The 17,741-nt window shown below is 43.1% G+C and overlaps 1 protein-coding gene across 26 annotated transcripts in view; it reads right to left on the reverse strand.

Moving 5' to 3' along the window:
• HDAC4 (histone deacetylase 4) overlaps positions 1-17,741 on the reverse strand; it is a 222,308-nt gene that overhangs the window by 84,056 nt on the left and 120,511 nt on the right. For 19 of the 26 annotated variants that reach the window (XM_040703238.2, XM_015289092.4, XM_046943389.1 and 16 more), the window contains 3 exons: positions 14,993-15,143; positions 10,929-11,049; positions 4,303-4,424 (listed from right to left, as the gene is read on the reverse strand). In XM_040703238.2, the coding sequence (XP_040559172.1) occupies positions 4,303-4,424; positions 10,929-11,049; positions 14,993-15,143 (394 nt within the window). The remainder of the gene's footprint in view (positions 1-4,302; positions 4,425-10,928; positions 11,050-14,992; positions 15,144-17,741) is intronic. The other 7 variants (NM_204313.2, XM_040703235.2, XM_040703236.2 and 4 more) reach the window with 3 other exon arrangements.

Genomic DNA, 17,741 nt, shown 5'->3' on the forward strand with positions numbered 1-17,741 from the left:
CCTAGCCAGGAAACTCAGAGACAGATACTTGCCAAAGATGTCTTTGTAAGCTCCCAGTCTGGCATTACATTCAGACTGGCTTTGGAAATAGTGGAAATTCACACCCTGAGACGCTATTCCATGGTTCTGCAGTGCAAACACACATGGAACCACAGGAATCCCTTGCCTCTCAAAGATCTCCATGCTCATCCTGATCATCACCTCCCAAAAGCAGCCAGCGGTGAGGCTGAAGGCAAAGCAAAAAGCAGCAGCCAGAGCCTCGGATTCTTCACAGAACAGGGACAGTGGCTGCAGGGTCTGAGCCAAGCACACCAAGCAGCTGTCCCTTGCTCTTTATTCAACAGCAAAACCATGGCGAGACCTGGGCCTGCCTCACAGCCTGCCTGGATGATTCCTGTGGATGCAGGCACATTTATGCTTACAGCTTCACAGACCACCTTTTACGAGCTCTTTGAAGAAATGGGTTCTTCTTCCCACTTTGGTGTCAGGTTTAAATATAGATGCACGGACACGGAGATGTTTTCAGTCCATGCATCCCAGAGAGCTGAATGCATGTTGGCCAGGCAAGTCTAGCAGGTGCTGTGCTTGGCAAAACCACTGATTTCAGTGACAGCTAATTGAAATGCTGTGGCTTCCATTAGAAATCCTGATTAGCTGTCAAGTCCCAGTGAACGTGAGGAATCCTCGCCCCTTTGCAGAAGCCAGAAGGAAAGCTCGTGTCTGATAGAACATGGCCAAACCCTGCATGGCATGTTAAAAAACAAGCAAGGAAAAAACCCCACACAAGCAAAAGAAAAAGCATGTTAACAAGTTAAACAATGCTCTTGAGTCTTCCACGAATCCTTGTGATGTAGGTCATTTCAGCTTTCTAATTAAGAGCATGTCAAGATCATGCATACTGTAAAGGAAGCATGCGTACATGTAGTTAAGGAAACTACACAAATATATGAGGAAATAAGAAATCCTTGTCTTAAGTTATTTAAAGCAAAAGGAGAAAAGCATGAATGGCATCAGCCAAACTATTCTTAGTTTGGTTAAGGAAGGGAAAGCCACAAAGGGTTCAGCTAGAGAGAACTCAGTGAAACACACCCTGCAGCCAGGCTAAGTGCAAGTTCAGGCTATTGGTAACTGCACCAGCCAGAGCCTGGTAGCACAACAACCTCACGCAGAACCCAAACGGCCAACAAACCGGGACATAATTTGGTAAGACAAACCAGAGAGCGTAGTACTTCAGGTGGCAGGATGCGTAAGGGGCATGTGGCAAGTGTTCGCTGTTTCACATGCTGATTGTTTCCAAGTACTCTTAAGACACTGCTCATGCACACGTGTACTTTTACTCAAGAGAGCGTGGCCAGCTGACCACGTCCCTTATGCAACATTCACGCTTGAGTGTTCCACTACCAAGCGATCCCCAGGGGTGCACAGAGGGCTGGCATACATAGCTCCACATCGCAATGCTTTAAACAATCGGAGCGAACAAGGGTAGCACTTTTAAACCCACTGCAATTACAGGTTCATTCTTTCTGAACAATTTCTCAACATGCAGAACGTGCTGCCAACTCCAGAAACGTACCCTAGCAGAAATCACTGCTCCAAGTGCCTTCCTGCAGCGCCCCGAGTCTCCCCATCCCTAACAATGATACTGGATTGATGCCAGCCCTGCTAATCAGAACTGTGGTGTGATGGACTCTGTTATTTGAACTGCAAATATTTAATCTAATTTAATAAAATTGGACTACATGATATGGAGGTTTTAAATTACAAATACAAAGCCAGAGTTTTGACTGGTGCCAAAAATCTGAAAAGCTCACTTGTAATAAAGAACTTTATTTAGGATGGGCTCCAGCCTTCCCTGCCTTTTGTTTACACCAGGCTGCTCAGGAGTCCAAGCAACTTAACATTCTTGGCAATGGGGTTCCTGCAGGATATCACTGTGTTAGAGTCTGAACTGCTGTTACATTGAAAGGAAAAGAAAAGAAAACAACAAAAAAAGCCTCCTCTGAACCTTGCAAGGGAACTTGCATGCACTGCATACAAATCCCCAGAAGATTAATGCCAGTGCCCACAAAGAATAAGTATCGGTGCTCTGCAAAAACAAAACCAGCTAACTATCTCCTTATTTTAAAACAAGAGTGATTTTTAATAATGCTATTAGATATGTTTATCTTCTTTAATTCACTCTGTCTGACAGCGTTTTTATCAGCCAGAGACTTAATCAGAACTCAGTCTAGGAAACAATGGGACTATGTTCAGACACTCTTTCCTTCTGCAGAAATCCACTGTTACAGCATTTGCAGTGAGAAGGATGATCTCTGTCCTATTTTTGCCGTGGGACGAAGTGGGGGTCCTGGTTTCAAAAGGAATAGGAAAGAGCAGGAAGGTCCATGGATTCGTGCTGTCCACAAGCCCTGTGCGATAGATGTGGTGCCAAGGGACACTTCCCTGTGAGGACATGCTGTGAATTCCCAGAGGAGACCGACAACCTTCAGCAGAGAAGCAGCAAATGGCATCAGTGGTTGCTAGCAGCCCAGGTCCAGTCTTTCTTCTTCCAGGCAGATGTGTATGCAAAGCACATCCTTGTGCACTGGCAGCTCCAGAACTGAAGGAGATCTCCTTTGAGGGCAGTCCTCCAGCAGTACTCACCTCCTCCATGCAAGGACAAGTCCTGAGGCCCAGACAGCGTCACTTTGGCTGTCTCCAACACTGACAAAGCAGCAGCAGATGCTGCACCTAACACAGTGTTTGGCTTGTCATTATCTAGAAATGGAGATGAGAGGATGTCCTAGCCTTCAGCGAATTCTGTTTCCCTCTCTGCCTTTGGAGTCCTGCAGAAAGAACCTACTTTCTTGTCACCACTTCCCTGAAGACACAGGGCATGTACAGGAAGAACCCTCACCTTGAGCCCTCAACCCTGAAGGGAAGGGCTTTCCCATCATAAGTTGATTCTTGTGCAGCTGATGTGTCTGGTACCTGCCACCCAGCCCAGCATGCCTAGTGACTGGGAAAACCATCTACTGTGTGACAGACAGGAATTCATCCACAGATCCACCCAGCAGGACAGGTACTATGGTGTGGAAGAGGTTCATAAAATGTCTTCAAAGGCACAGACCCGAGAGGCAGGAGGCACAGGGCAGCAGTGCACAAGTGTTATGCTTTTCTTGTCAGATGGCAAAAGGAAAAAACAAATAGAATAATCCACCTTCACATCAATTTACAGAGATAATGAGAATCATGATGAGGACACATAAGACCCGCTTGAGTATTAGGAGAAGAAATGTTGTGAGAATACCTACACCCTTCCTAGAAGGAAATGGAGGTGCAGCCAGCTCCTGGGAACTGATTTAGGACAGCCAATTTGACCAAAGGCTGTAGTAAATCCATAGGAAGTTCTGGTTAACATACCACCACCATTCCTTAGCACAATGATTGCTAAAACCAGTGCTCATCCCTGTACATTTAAAGGTCCACAAAACACACCTGAAAAATAGCTAGAAGCAACTGTGGGACACACAAAGCTCAATCAAGAGAGGATTTTCCTATTCTGAAGCAATTTTCAATATGCACCACCATCTGCATCATCCATGCAAGCAGCAGAGCTCCCCAGATTGGGGTGAGCTTGTTGCAGCTCGGCTCTTCCCCGAAGGGAGCTGGCTGCTGAGGATCACAAGCCTGCAAGGTTAGAAGCTGAGGCTGTATTGGCCAAGGCATGTGATATGGAGCTGAGGACCACAGCCAAACAAAACAAACTGGTTTACATAATATATAGCTGAGAAATAACTTACTTGCTTAGCCACCATGCAGAGAGAAACCTAACTGAGAAATAACTGTCTAGGTGTGAACCAAAACCCTTGCAGGAAGTCCCTACACTTTGACTGGCAGAAACATTTTTATTTATTTAAAGTATAAACTTGTATATAAAATGCAAATCCCAGAAGAAATGAACTTTTCTTGGTACTTTTCTCACTCAGCAAAACATACTTTGACTTCAGACACGCAGATCTCTGTATTAGTTTTGACTTTGTGAAAACATCTCACAAGCTTTGACACACAACGAAGCTGCCTTCTACATGTAGCTCTGCAAGGCTGCACAACCAAAGCCTCCCTCTAACACTGCTTGCTCAGTGACAGCTGGAAGGGGGAGAGGAGAGTGGGGTGGTGTGAGCGCTTCTTAAATAAATTGCTCCATGAAATACAGCTTTTTGGCAACATACTCTTTTTTTTTTTTTTTTTCTTTTGGAAATGTAAGGACCAAGTGTCACAGCAAAGACAGTATGTAACACAGAAAATCAATGGGAACATTACCTGTTTTTCTGAGTGGGAAGTCATCTTTGGAATCGTACATCCCCAGGACAGGGTGATTGTAGGTGCCGGATACGCCACTTTGAGGTGGGGAGCTCTGGTCCAGGGAGCTGTGCTGTGTCTTCCTGCATGGTCAGGGAGAGAAAGAGAAGGGAGAAACTTAACACAAGTGCAACACAAAGGGAGAGAGTTCAGTTTCACCTTCTCTGTTCCACTGTGAGCAATGAAAAGGAAAATCTCCCGGGACCAGCTTTCTCATTCTAGGTACCAGAAAGAGATTAAGATTAAAAGATCATCTGAAGGCCAATATACAGGGAGGAGACTAGACATATGCTTAATTTTCAGTACTGGAATGTCCCCACTGAGCAAGGCTCAACATATTTAGGTGTTTAACCACAGTTTTAAGCACATACTTCAGCTACATTTCGATAAGTTCTATCTGTAAAGCTAAGCACAGGTCTTGTTACTTCCCTTAACTACAGCATGAATGAACAATTCCCCTTCACTGCATAAAATCCTGAGAGAAAGCCTAAGGATGAAACCAAACCAAAGGATGAGCACATGAAGGGCCACATGTTGAGGCTGGCCAGCAGCAGCCCTGCTGCTGCACTGCGCCCTGACCCCAGCACTCAGCACATACTGGGCCAAAGCACTCAGCACCCTCCAAGGTTAACTTCTGGAGGCTGGTGATTTATAGCTTTGTTTGAGCAGGCTGCTGGACGGAAAGCACATGCTATTTCCTAAGGATATTAAATAATGAGAGAGTTTTCTAAACCTCCTATGTGTGTTGGCTGCATCTTCCCTACTTAATGCCTCGTGTCCAGCTTTGCCATGAACCCCAATTGGTAAAGACTTCTGGAAACCTCCACATTTCTATGTCAGTAGAGAAGCTACATCAACGCAATCACTGACTGAGCAATACAAGTGACAACCATACAGCTGTCAAGCAATCTCAGGTTTTAACTCAAGTAAACAGAACCTAAACCCCGTTTTACTTCTTCAAATGATTAAACAACACAGGACAAGTACTTAGCTGAGAGATGCAAGGAGCTGAAATTCTACACTGCTTAACAATCAGGCATTCACTGAGATCTTGACTAAAATATTCTGCTCTAAAATATTCTTTGAGAAACAAAATCGACCCATTCCCAACTTGAAAATTCCTCCCCAGTCCATCGGATTCCTTGAGCAGTACGTTTTGAAGCTCAAGTCAGGAGGTTGCTGGGTGAGATGTGGCATAGCGATTCTAGTTATACCCTCCAAGAAGACAGCAGAAGAACACATCATGCTTTCTAAGTGATTGTGACAAACACTTCTGAAAAGTTTGTTCAGTGTCTATATAGAAATTCTCATACCAGCAGTTCTTACCAAGCAACATGATTCACTGCGTTTTCCTAATCCTCCCCCCCTTTATATCCCAAGCTTCCCTACACACAGGCTGAATAATTGTGTGTTCTCACACTGCTGCATTTCACATGAGCGTTCACACACATCTACACATGTCCTTTGTCACGCTGGCAGCAATAAATGCCCATATGCAGCACAGTTTAATCATCACCTGAAATAAAAACAGAACCACGTTGAAAAATATTTGAATCCCTCCTGAAAACAGACGTCGCTTTCTCTGCCCAGATCTGCTCCTAGCATAGGAAGGCTGCACAGAGAGATGTTTCACAAACAGGAAGCCCAGGCTCAGCAAGCCAAGAGCCCCTCAAACCCACCATGGCACACAATCGCATTTTTCTCTTGCCTATACAAGCAATAGATTTTTTTTTTCTTTCCTTTTTTTAAAAAAAATCATGACTTAAGCTGAACAATCACATACATTGAAGCTATTTTCATCACTTTGTTAGGGAATGCGCAGGAACTCAAAGGGCCTGTTTAGATGTGCTCCGGAGCTGCTGAATGACAGATATTTCACTCTGCAAACATGAATACATTGCATTGCTTGAGGACTAGGATCCAACACCCTACGCTGCTTAGAGCAAAATGCACTGGTCTGCATGCCCGTTCAGGAATTTCAGAGGTCCTGAAAGAGGTGAAATTGTATACTAAATTGAGTTTTCAGGCATTCCTGAAAGTACATACCTTCACATAACACATCCTCTGTTCTTTGGGCTGCGAGGTCCATCAAAAGCCCATGCACACAGCAAAGCATGTGTGACACTTCAAACATATTCATGCAATGTAAACTGAGCACATATTCAAACGTGTATCTCTGTTGGAATGTTTTCTGCACAGAGAACAACAACATCTATGTACGTTGGCATCATTTAACGTGTAATTATTTCTCTCTATCTCCTTAGCATGCAAATACTCCCCTTCCCAATGGTTACTGTGTCAAGTGGCTACTTCCCAAGAGCATTTCTGAAAACTTCCAAGGGAAATAACAGCCCTGTTTGCTGAGCCCGAGGTGCTCCATCTTTGCTCCTGGTAAGTCACTCTTATTTATGTTAAGTGTCTTCAAGAGCAGGACCTCCTGCAAGCAGGGCTGCCCAGCAGATTCAGAATCCACAGGAGGGACAGTCTGACAATGGAATTCAAAAGAGCCTCTTCTTTTGTTGCCTATCATTAACATAATCTGAAAATTATAGTCCAACACACAATTCTAAACAATCACATTTAGACTGGAGCTGCATTTATTAGAAAGTATACAAAATGGCTTGAATACCACAGAGTCAAATACTGAGCAGGATCTCTGTGAAAGCCTCCGAGAGATAATATGGAGCAGCTGAAGGAGCTGGGATTGTTCAGTGTGGAGAAGAGGAGGCTCAGGGGGGACCTTATTGCTCTCTACAACTGCCTGAAAGGAGGTTGTGGTGAGGTGGGGTCGGACTCTGCTCCCAGATAATAGCAATAGGACAAGAGGTGATGGTCTCATGCTGTACCAGGGGAGGTTCAGGTTTGTTATTAGGAACAATTTCTTCTCAGGAAGAGCAGTGCTGCAGTGGCACAGCAGCCCAGGGAGTGGGGGGGTCACTGTCCCTGGAAGTGTTCCAGAGCAGTGGAGATGTGGCACTGAGGGATGTGGACTGTGGGCATGGTGGGGTGGATTGGGGTTGGACTTGGGGATCTGAGAGCTCTTTTCCAACCTGAATGATTCTGTAATTCTACAATTACATAGTTCTTTCCTTTAGTAGATCTTCTGGACCAAAGTATATTTGGCAAGACCTCTGCAGCTAGTTGCTTTCCATCTCAAGGTTTGACCTGCATATCTGCCTACAACGATGCCCTTTAATACTGGTGATTAGAAAATATTCACTGATTATACACACTAATGTGGCCCTGCACCGGCAAAAAACAGTGCTGAGTGAAATTCAAGCCCATACAAGATACAGAAGGTAAATCATCTACACACCTCAGTGGACAATAACAGCTATTCATATGCAAAGAGAACGTATTTCACGTCAAAGCCACTGACGCAGAACTGTTGTGGTGTTCAAGACCCTTAAGAGAACTGCTGTTTACAAGTAACGCTTTAAAATTTTTTAAAGGAAATTGCAAACCTTAATAATACCAAAGGAAGTGCTTAAAAGCAGGCGTGTCATTTAAGAGACTATTTCAGCATCTGTTACCATTTAATTGGTTTGCCTGCTCACAGTAGGAGCATCAAATCTATCTTCTGCAAGCCTTGTTTGCGTGTGTCAAATCCAACCACCACCCAATTAAATCACGTTACAAGTATGTGCGTAAATATCTCTGTAACTGAATTGGTAACCTATGAGATGATATACAAATAAATAGTAGTACATAATTAACTTAAAGGTTTTCTTTCTCTTTTTGTATGGGGTTTTTTTAATGTAAATAGAAAGGAAATGAAAAAGTCTTCAGCTCGTGCCTTAACAACTGAATGGCTGCACTTAGAATTCTCATCTGCAGTTGCACAGCCTTGCTGCCCTCCTCAAAGGCTGGGCAAAATGAGCTCCCATCTGCCTGCAACTCATCACTGAAGCATGCCCTTGGAAAGATTTGTGAGGCCTCTGAGGCTCCTTCTTCCCTCCCCATGTCTTGTGTTGGAAACCAAACCCTGCTACTAAACAGATGGAGGGGAGATGAGGGAATGGTAAGCCTGTAAGAAAGGGGCTTAGCCTGTTGTGCAACAGTCTGTACGCTGGCTCTACCTGTTGCATCCCTGAAGCATCACAAGAAACAGATGTTCAGATGAAAACACACCACATTAATAACAAGAAATCCTAAAAATAATAAACCTTAAGGAACATATCCTTTTTCAGAAGGGTCTCAGCATTTGCTGGAAGTGAGGAAAAAAGACTGAACCCCGAAGCACAGTCGGGCTCAGTAACTACACCAAAGCTGGCCCTGCAGCAGGTGCCATGTCACAGACCTGGACTCAGCTGAGTGCTGGGGTCTTGGTGAAAAAGCAGTTAATTCTACACTGTAAAATACAAGGAATGCAGACCACTCACAAATTTCTTTTTCCCTTTTAATCATAGATCACAGATCATAGAATGGCCTGGGTTGAAAAGGACCACAACGATCATCCAGTTTCAACCCCCCTGCTATGTGCAGGGTCACCAACCACCAGACCAGGCTGCCCAGAGACACATCCAGCCTGGCCTTGAATGCCTCCAGGGATGGGGCCACAACCTCCTTTTCTAACAGATTAAATTCATTTATGATGACAATTTTAGGTGAGGTTTCTCCTAGGCCAAAGAAGCAAAGATTTTGGAAGGAGGTATTCATTTACTAGCTTTAATTCTAATAAATCTAATTTCTGCATTAAAAGTTAGGCATTTTAAACAAATTAAAAAAAAAAAAAGAACACAATGCCTCACAAAGCCTTCAAATGCTTCAAAAATCCCCAATTTCTTTGTGAGTCTCAATAAAGAATGGTGGAAAATCAGTTATTTTAAATAACTATATATAATATATAGTTATATATACATAACTAATATATATTTATGTTGTCTTGATTTAAATTCATTTTTTCTTCTTTCTTCTACTACCCTTCACACCAACTTAGCAGGCCTCAAACATTACCTCTGCATACCCTACCAACATTTCACCACTTTACCCAACGTCACAGTCAGGCAATTTTCAAATCTCAGATGAGATTTTCACAGACGTATTAGAATTGCTCAATCTCCCCCTGGCAGAATAACGTTAGGATCTTCTGCCAACTACCCTTCAGCATTTCTGTTCTGGCTCATAGCTGGGATATCTTTCAAATTTAATTTCAGTTTAGTTTCTTGCATTTGGAACCATCAGCTGACAATGACCTCATCAACCCCACATAAATGCTTATTGCTGAAGACTGAAAATAAAATCAGATACTCAACTTGAAAACAATTTTCACAGCAAAATTTTCTGATTCAAAATTTCATCAATTTTATGGTCAATAAAGCAACATTCCAAACACATTACATTTTCCTCTTTCTTTTTTTTTTTTTTTAGTATAGATATTTTTATAATGTTTTAGTAGTGAATGTTTTCAAATTACATCAAATTTCCAAATTTTCTTTACGAAGAAATGGATTTCTGGAACTGGAACTTATACCTCATTTCTAATGCCACCGATGGCACTGGGTTTATCTGCTTTTTGGTGCATTAGAACTAATTGAAGAAATCACTCTTTGCCTCTATGTCGTTACAAGAGCACCTGCTATCTCCTCACTTCACGTGACACTTGGATTTTCTAGGATATCCACAGTAGAGCATTTTCAGTAGAAAATGTAGACATCAGCAGAAGTACAGACAAGGTGCACTTCATGTTTTCAGCAGTTTAAACAGAAATAAAACTTCCAGCTTTGAGAGACTGAGATGAGAAGCAGGCAATAAAAGCAATGCTAGCTCAACTATCCTGAGTTGCAGTTCACTAAACATAAAACCTAATTTCCTGGAAGTTCCTAATGGAACACTTCTCCTAAGAGGAGAGGCTGAGAGAGCTGGGGCACTTCAGCCTGGAGAAGAGAAGGCCCTGAGGTGATGAGATAGCAGCCTTTCAGTATTTGAAAGGGGGCTACAGGAAAGAAGGGGACAGACTTCTTTAGCAGGGTCTGTGGTGATAGAACAAGGGGAAATGGCTTCAAGCTCAAAGAGGGTACATTTAGGTTAGATATAAGGAAAAGATCTTTTACAGTGAGGGTGGTGAGGCACTTGCACAGATTGTCCAGTGATGTGGTTGATGCCCTGTGTGTGGAGACTTCCAAGATGAGGCTGTATGAGGCCCTGGGCAACCTGATGGAGCTGTGGTATCCCTGTGTATTGCAGGGCAGTTGGACTGGATGGCCCCCAGAGGTCCCTTCCAACTCTAAGGATTCTGTGATTCCGTTTTAAAATCCTTATCTGGATCAAATCCTGGTGAAAAACTAAAGAACTTATAAAAGGCGGATCTTGGTGGCAGAACCTGTTGGCTTAAATAATCATGGATTCAAGATGACAGTAAAGATCACTACTCACAAAAACACAGTGATACCACTGAAGACAGGAAAAATATTCACTTTGAAACCCTTTAAAAATGCTTTTTGCTCACATCATTCATCAAATTCAAACTCTACTTCCATCAGTGTTATGGTTGGTCAGTAAATACATCAGGTCTATTCCCCAGCTGCAGCAATTGTGAGAAAAGGTGGCACAGGCTGAATCGTACAGATAAGCCCAGCACCACTTACCCATACCAGAAGCGAGGGTCACTGGAAATGCAGTGGTTGAGATTCCGGTGTGCCAAAGCCTTCTTCTTATTTAAGACAAATTCTTGTAATTTCATCTTTACTTCTGTGCTTGCCACTGCACCTGAAAAGTCAAAACCGAAAATAAAACATATTTAATCAATTGACTTTGGACAAAAGCTGTAGCAAATAAAAAACACATACTTTAAGAATTAAAATTTCTAAAAGGATTCAGAATTAAATGCTTGATTTTTCAGTCCAAAGTTTCAAAGGGAAGAACAAAGTCTCTCCAGTAAGAAGCTCTCTTTTTTTCCCCTTTAGCTTTGCATATAATCACAGGGGATGTTTGAAAACGGAGATCTAATCAGAGATTTATCATTTTACTACAAAAGATCTCTGAAGAGGATTTTTACACTTGCATAAAAGTTAACTCAGAATAAAGCGCTGTACCAGGTACTGCAGCTCTCTTTTAATCAAAGGTATTTAAGAAAAAGGGTCTTGTGTACACTCAAGTTTTTAAATGTCACATCTGCAAGCAGAAGGGGAACGAGACGAATGTCTCATATGTAGATGCTGCCTTGAAAAAGCTTGTAAATAAGGACTTCTTTGTTCTGAAGTATCTGTGTACAATAAGACACACATAATATTCCAATTCACTTACAAGTGTGCAATCTATTTCTTCAAATAGAAAATCTAACATTTAAAGAAAGAAAGTCAGTAATTTCATAGCGTAGAGTTAAAATGTCAACTGTATAATTTCTAATCATTATTTCCTCCACAATAGAGACCAGTCTGTTTTACTGTGGTGATGGATTAAAACTATCATTCAGTTGACAGAACAGATTCGCAGGCAGAGTTCCTGATGGAGTAATGCATAGAAAGTTTGGCAAGCAGAACATGTGGAAAATTATGGTTCATCTACACCACAGCGTAAACCAAGAATTCCAAAAGGAAAATAACTGGGCTACAAGTAAATGAAAAGGCCAGGAAAATCGTCTGCTCTGCTGGCATACCTAAAATACGACAGGGTGATCTTTTGTCTCCTGGATCCTACACAACAACACAGTGCCATCTGACAGACTGGGAAAACAATATATTTTTTTTAATATCTCCACAAGAGAAGAAAACTGCAATAATTCTATAAAGCACAGCCTGGAAATGTAATACTGCTCAACCACTGAAGCAGAGTTGAAAAGCTTGAAAATTCACTTTTTTGGAGCCCTGTATTTCTCACTAGTTCTACAAAATGTAGGTTTGGAGTGCACCCCGGTGGGAAGTTCAACTGAGGAGCTGGAGATAAATTCCTATGAGTTTGTGAGCCACATGGCTAGACCAGAATAGGTGACAAATTCATGCATAAAGGCCTTATCTCTCCAAAAAGTGTCATCTCTGATCTATTAGCATCTTAAAAATACTCAAACATGGTTGTGTTCTATCAGTTTTAGATAAATCTGACATTATTTAGAGGATTTGAAGCCAAACGTTGTTGGATTGTGAGGTTTCCAAAAGCTTCCTTGGCACATCTTCCTCCTAAACTAGCAGCTGAAGGGCCCCACATATGCTAACAGGATAAAATCATGGGGATCTTCTCTACCCTGAGCAATGCTGGAGCTGTGGACAAAGATGTCATGTTGAGCAGACCATCGTTCGGCTCCTGATCCTTGAGTTCAAAGATGAAAAGAAAAATGTTATTCATTTTTAATGTATCATATAAGTATATGATATGATAGGATACAGGCAGAACTACTCTGCAATACCCAGCGGAGACATTTGAGAAGAGGAAGCGAAAGGCAGAAAAGCACATAGATGGTGGTGTGTCACCATGCAGGGAATGGGCGAAGAGGGCAACAGCAGAAGTCAGATGCCAAAAGCCCACATGTATGGAATAAATCCACAGGCAGGAAGCCAGACACTCAGCCCTAGCAGAAGTGACAGACCACAGCAGGGTAATATGGAATGAAAGAACACAGGTTACATGCTGTCCCAGAATCAAACTATAACTGTATGTATGATAAAGCATGGGCAGTGGTAAGAGAATAAAGGTCAGAAGCAGGAGCAAGCTCCCCCAAGAAGGAGAGGGTTGCACGGTGCAAGAAGAGAGGAGCAGAACAAATGGAAACTAACAAGAAAAAGACCCTAATGATAGTGGGAGCTGATCATAGCCGGCCAGCTTGTGGGAGAAAGCCTCAGCCCGAGGCTGCCTGAGCAGAAAGGCATGGAATGGCTTTTGTGCAGGAGGAGGGAGACAGGAAGACAGATTTGGTCTGTCTGGAAACACTGATGCACATGGCTGGTTCTAGGTTCAGTCGTAGCAGTGGAAAGACAGGACGACCGACTATCGCTCCTTATCCTGCCCAAAAAGCACCTTCAGTCTTGTATAGACTTTCCTTCTTCTTGCAGAAGTCATGCTTTGATCATATGCTTTGTGATAACAGATACCAGTTCATAAGGCACAGCTCAAGGATCCTGAGATGAGAAAGCAGGGAACTGCTATCATCTTAATTTAACTCTATTTGTGATTTGCCTTCTAAAAGGTACGAAACAATGTCTGTTGGCTTACAGAGATGGGGGAAGGATGGAGAATAAACTCCAATCTTCAACTATTACATACTCTTCATATTTCAGATTTGGACAATTTTAACTATTAGTAAAATTTTCTGATGTGAGAAGGATAAGTATTCTTAAGAGGTGAGCTGCTATAGTGATTATACGCTGTAGTACTTCTTAAATAAAAGTATTTTAAAAATAAAACTGTAGCCATGGGAACAGGATTCTCAACTTAGCACCCTCAAGTTCTGCTCTTTCTTCTACACCTATGTTTCAACCAAAAGGTGCTTCAGATGCTTCAGATTCAGGTGTTCAGGCACTCAGGAGCTTTTGTTTATTGCAAACAATCTTAATGAGAATAGCCAGATGTCTATTTTGCAGAGGGATCCACTGACATACTGATACAATATAAGCAGTTGATGAGAATAGCAGGATGAAGTGGAAGGACTTACAGATCTCACCCAGTTCAAACTGATTGTTTTTATATGGGAAAACAGCCCAGTTCAACCGTTTCTTTTAAGGAAATTCTGATTCTTTGGTTTCTCTCCTACAGCTTAAACACAGAAAACCCAAACAAAACCCAACACAAACACGCAGACATTGGACCTCCTATGAACTGCTTTGCTGAGACACTGGGGCGGGTCTGCAAGTTCCCTCACTTGAATGAAGTACTTGAATGAAGGTTAAAGAAAAGTCTGTTCTTGCATGATGCACACGGAGGGAGTGAGGAATTCAACCTGCAGAAAATATTTGCAGCCTCCTACACCCCAGCTCCTTCCTGCCTGAAAAGTTGTTCTTGGAGCTTTGTCTCGTTCCAAGTCCCCAGACAGTACCTCATCTGATGGTAGCCCTTAGCCCTCTCTCCTGCTTCCATCACAGGCTTCCTTATTTCACGTGGAATGGAGACCTAATGAGTTGATAGCACAACTCTGCAAGGTATTTTTCCTCCCATTCACTTCTAAAAGAAAGCTGAACAAGTAACCAAAGTGTCTTTGATAAGGGGATTTGTGAGGCCGTAATCATGTTACTGAATCTTGTGAAGTGCATAATAACACGTGGGGAAGCCAACCACAGTCTGTACCTCATGAAAGAAGTGCTTCTGAATGAAAACACTTTAAAGCTAAAAACTGAGAACTCGCCTACAACTTAAAAGGGCGAAATTAAGAAAAGGAAAAGAAAAGCAGTGTGCATCTGGTGTATTTTATGGTTTTAATATTCTGCCTCCATTAGGAAAGCTGCCAAAAATACTTCAGAAAATGTTAAATCAAATAAAGAGACGATATGCTTCCTTTTGAAAAATGCTAAAATGGCATTTAGAAAGACAAAAATGAAGATAAAGCATAGAAATAAATTCCTCTTTTACCCTCAGTACCTCCAAAGCGTTTACATAAGCTCCTGTGCAGAGAAGCTCTGTAGAAAGGCTATCGGGGAGGTTTCTTCAGCTTTATGAAGCTGCTTTATGGCTTTCATCCATCTGCTCTACCTGTCACCACTGAACCAAGTGCGCTTTTGCTACTTACTCTCCTTTCCTTTCTCTTTGTTTTTCAGCTGTTGAAGTTTCTGCTCCCGGTGCTGCTTCTCCAGCTCCTGCTCCTGCCGGTGCTGCTCCAGCTTCCTCTGGTGCTCCAGTAGCTCCTGCTGATGCTTCATTGCCAGCATCTCCTGCTGCTGCTGTGGGGAAGGGACGAGGGAAAAGCAGCAAATTAACACAGTCAGACCTCCTGGTGCTAGAGCAGAACTTCCCATCAGTTGATATTAATCACGTTTAGACCGTAGATGGAGGAAAGGCTGCATTTTCTTTCTGGAAAGAAGCACTTCCAGGCACTTTGTGCAGCCCCATTTTCTAATTCAGGGCAGTACTTAATGCTGCCCTGCCAAAACCTGGTGCCTATGGATCCTGTCCTAACACAGCACAAACGAGTGCACAGCTTTGCTGGACAAGTCTCTGACCCACCTGAGTTGGATTGTTTTTTTTTTTCCCCCTGCTATTTCAGTTGGGCTTTTGTTTTCCTCCCATCGCAAAACACCGTTATGACATCTTACATGCACTCTTGCTGAAGGAATATGACTGAGCTCATGTTCAGGTGCTTGAACCAAAGTATGCTACCATCAACACTGGCTCTGCAAGACCAGTTCCTCCACACATATGTTTTTCTGAATAAGCCTTAATTACATTACTTTACACACTGGTTTCTCCAAAGGTCCTTCTCTATCATTCTCTATCAGTGAACAGAGAAGAGTTCCCATGGTCCAATTCATCTACTGCAGCCTTTTAACTTCATCACACGCTGGTCACCTCCTGTCTGCTGTGCAGACCTCACACCCAAGATAAATGCTTCCTCGAGGAAAGCATTACCACCCATTTCTAAGCTTAATTAGAGAGAATTCCTTCCTTAGAAAAGCGTCTTCCAATAGCCTCTTAGGAAGTATAAGCACCAGCCCTTCCAACATCCATGCAAGAAGTAGAGATGGGCTGCCTAATTAAGGACAAAATTTGCAAAGCTTTCATCAAATGGGGTGTTCAGGAGCTGAAACACCAAAGGCTGCTTTACCACAGTGATTCTTCAAACAGCCAGCAGTCAGCAACATGGGTAACTGAGATCAGGCACTTGCTTATTTATTTTAACTAAGAAAAATTGATTTTGAAAAGGCAGTTTTTGGCAGCTTGCCTTCTTATAAAAGATAAGGAAGGACACTGTAGCATTTGGTGGGGAATCATAAAATCATTCTGGTTGGAAAAGACCCCTCAAGATCACCAAATCCAACCCCAAACCACCCCACCATGCCCACTGACCACATCCCTCGGTGCCACATCTCCATGGCTCTTGAACACCTCCAGGCACCTCACCTCCTGTGGCAGTCTGTGCCAGTGCCTCAACACTCCTTCTGAGAAGAAACTGTTCCTAACAAGCTGACAAGGGGTAGTTATGAAATTTTCAAATGATTTCTTCCCTAAAACTGCATGGTAACCCTCCAAGCCTATAATTAGTTTCACTGCCACCAACGCAGCTGCTCAGGGTCTCCATCCAGCCCTGCAGTCTCCACTCAGGTCTCCAGATCCAGCCACCTAATGCATGTGTGCACACACCAACCTGCTGAGACACACGGAGTGATCCTCTCCAGCCCCAAGCATCCCTCGTGGGGCTGTTTTATCAGTGGACTGGAGGTGGTGTGCAAGGCTGTGGGGCCTTGGGGCGTTACCTGTCAGTGATCAGAGAACACCCTGCGCCCTGACAGTTGGCCAGCAGTGAGCTGTGCTGAGAAAAGTAGGTGACAAATGACAAGTCTCGGCAGCTCTCAGCTTGGCAAGGTGTGAATTGATCTCCATAGGCCTTACAAACGCTTCCCCCTGAAAAACCTCGAGTTCCACTGAAAATCGCTCTATTCTTAAGAAAAAGCTGACACTACCATCTTATCCTAAGAAAGGTCACTGCTATTCCTTTGCCAATTCCCAATTTCATTTGCACCCACCCCAGCAAAACAGGCACTGAAGTCAAATCCCCGGGCTGCTCCAATTACCCTGCAAATCCCTGGGGATGCAGGCACCCCTGCCACCTCGCACTCGCCCGCACTCTTTACGTTGGCAGCTTATAAATTAGCAGATTGATCTGAAGCTGGCAACGTTAGCGTTCAAAACCTGGAATGCTGCATACGCTCTGGCCATCGCTGAGATTCTCTGAGCCTGGGCTTAATGGGTGTCTGTGCTCCAATGCCACCCACTGCTCCAGGCTCCCTGGAAACTCTATGGGACCAGGCCAAGCCAAGGCCATTGTGCCAGGGAACCTGCTCCCCTCAAGCGTGTGGCTCACTCCATCCTTTCTCAAGCCCTGACAACATATGTGCATGTGTATGCAAGACTTCTACACCCAAAACACTGATTTTTTCCTTCTCTTTCACATCTTCTATTTATGATTTGGCAGCCATTTCTCATTTTAACTTGTGGTATTGTGCATTTGTACTATCAAGTGTTTCAACCGTGGCTGTGCTGTACATAAAATTATACAATTCTATATAAAGATGCAAAAAAATAATGCAAGTGGTGCTGTGCAATCTGCCGGGCTATCTGCTGGAAGCTCCGGATCGAGGAGTCCCTGCTGCTGCTGGCTCCAGGCAGGCAGACTGTTGTACAACAGCGAGCCCGAGCTAGCACAACTCACAGTGACTGCACTATGCTTCCCTCCCTAATGCTATTGTATTCTAAGGAAACAACAAAAAATCTAACTCTGAAAACCTACAGAAATTTAAAAAAAAAAAAAAGTGTTAAAAAGA

The sequence above is a fragment of the Gallus gallus genome, chromosome 7, assembly GCF_016699485.2.
Source record: "Gallus gallus isolate bGalGal1 chromosome 7, bGalGal1.mat.broiler.GRCg7b, whole genome shotgun sequence".
Classification (NCBI taxonomy): Eukaryota; Metazoa; Chordata; class Aves; order Galliformes; family Phasianidae; genus Gallus; species Gallus gallus.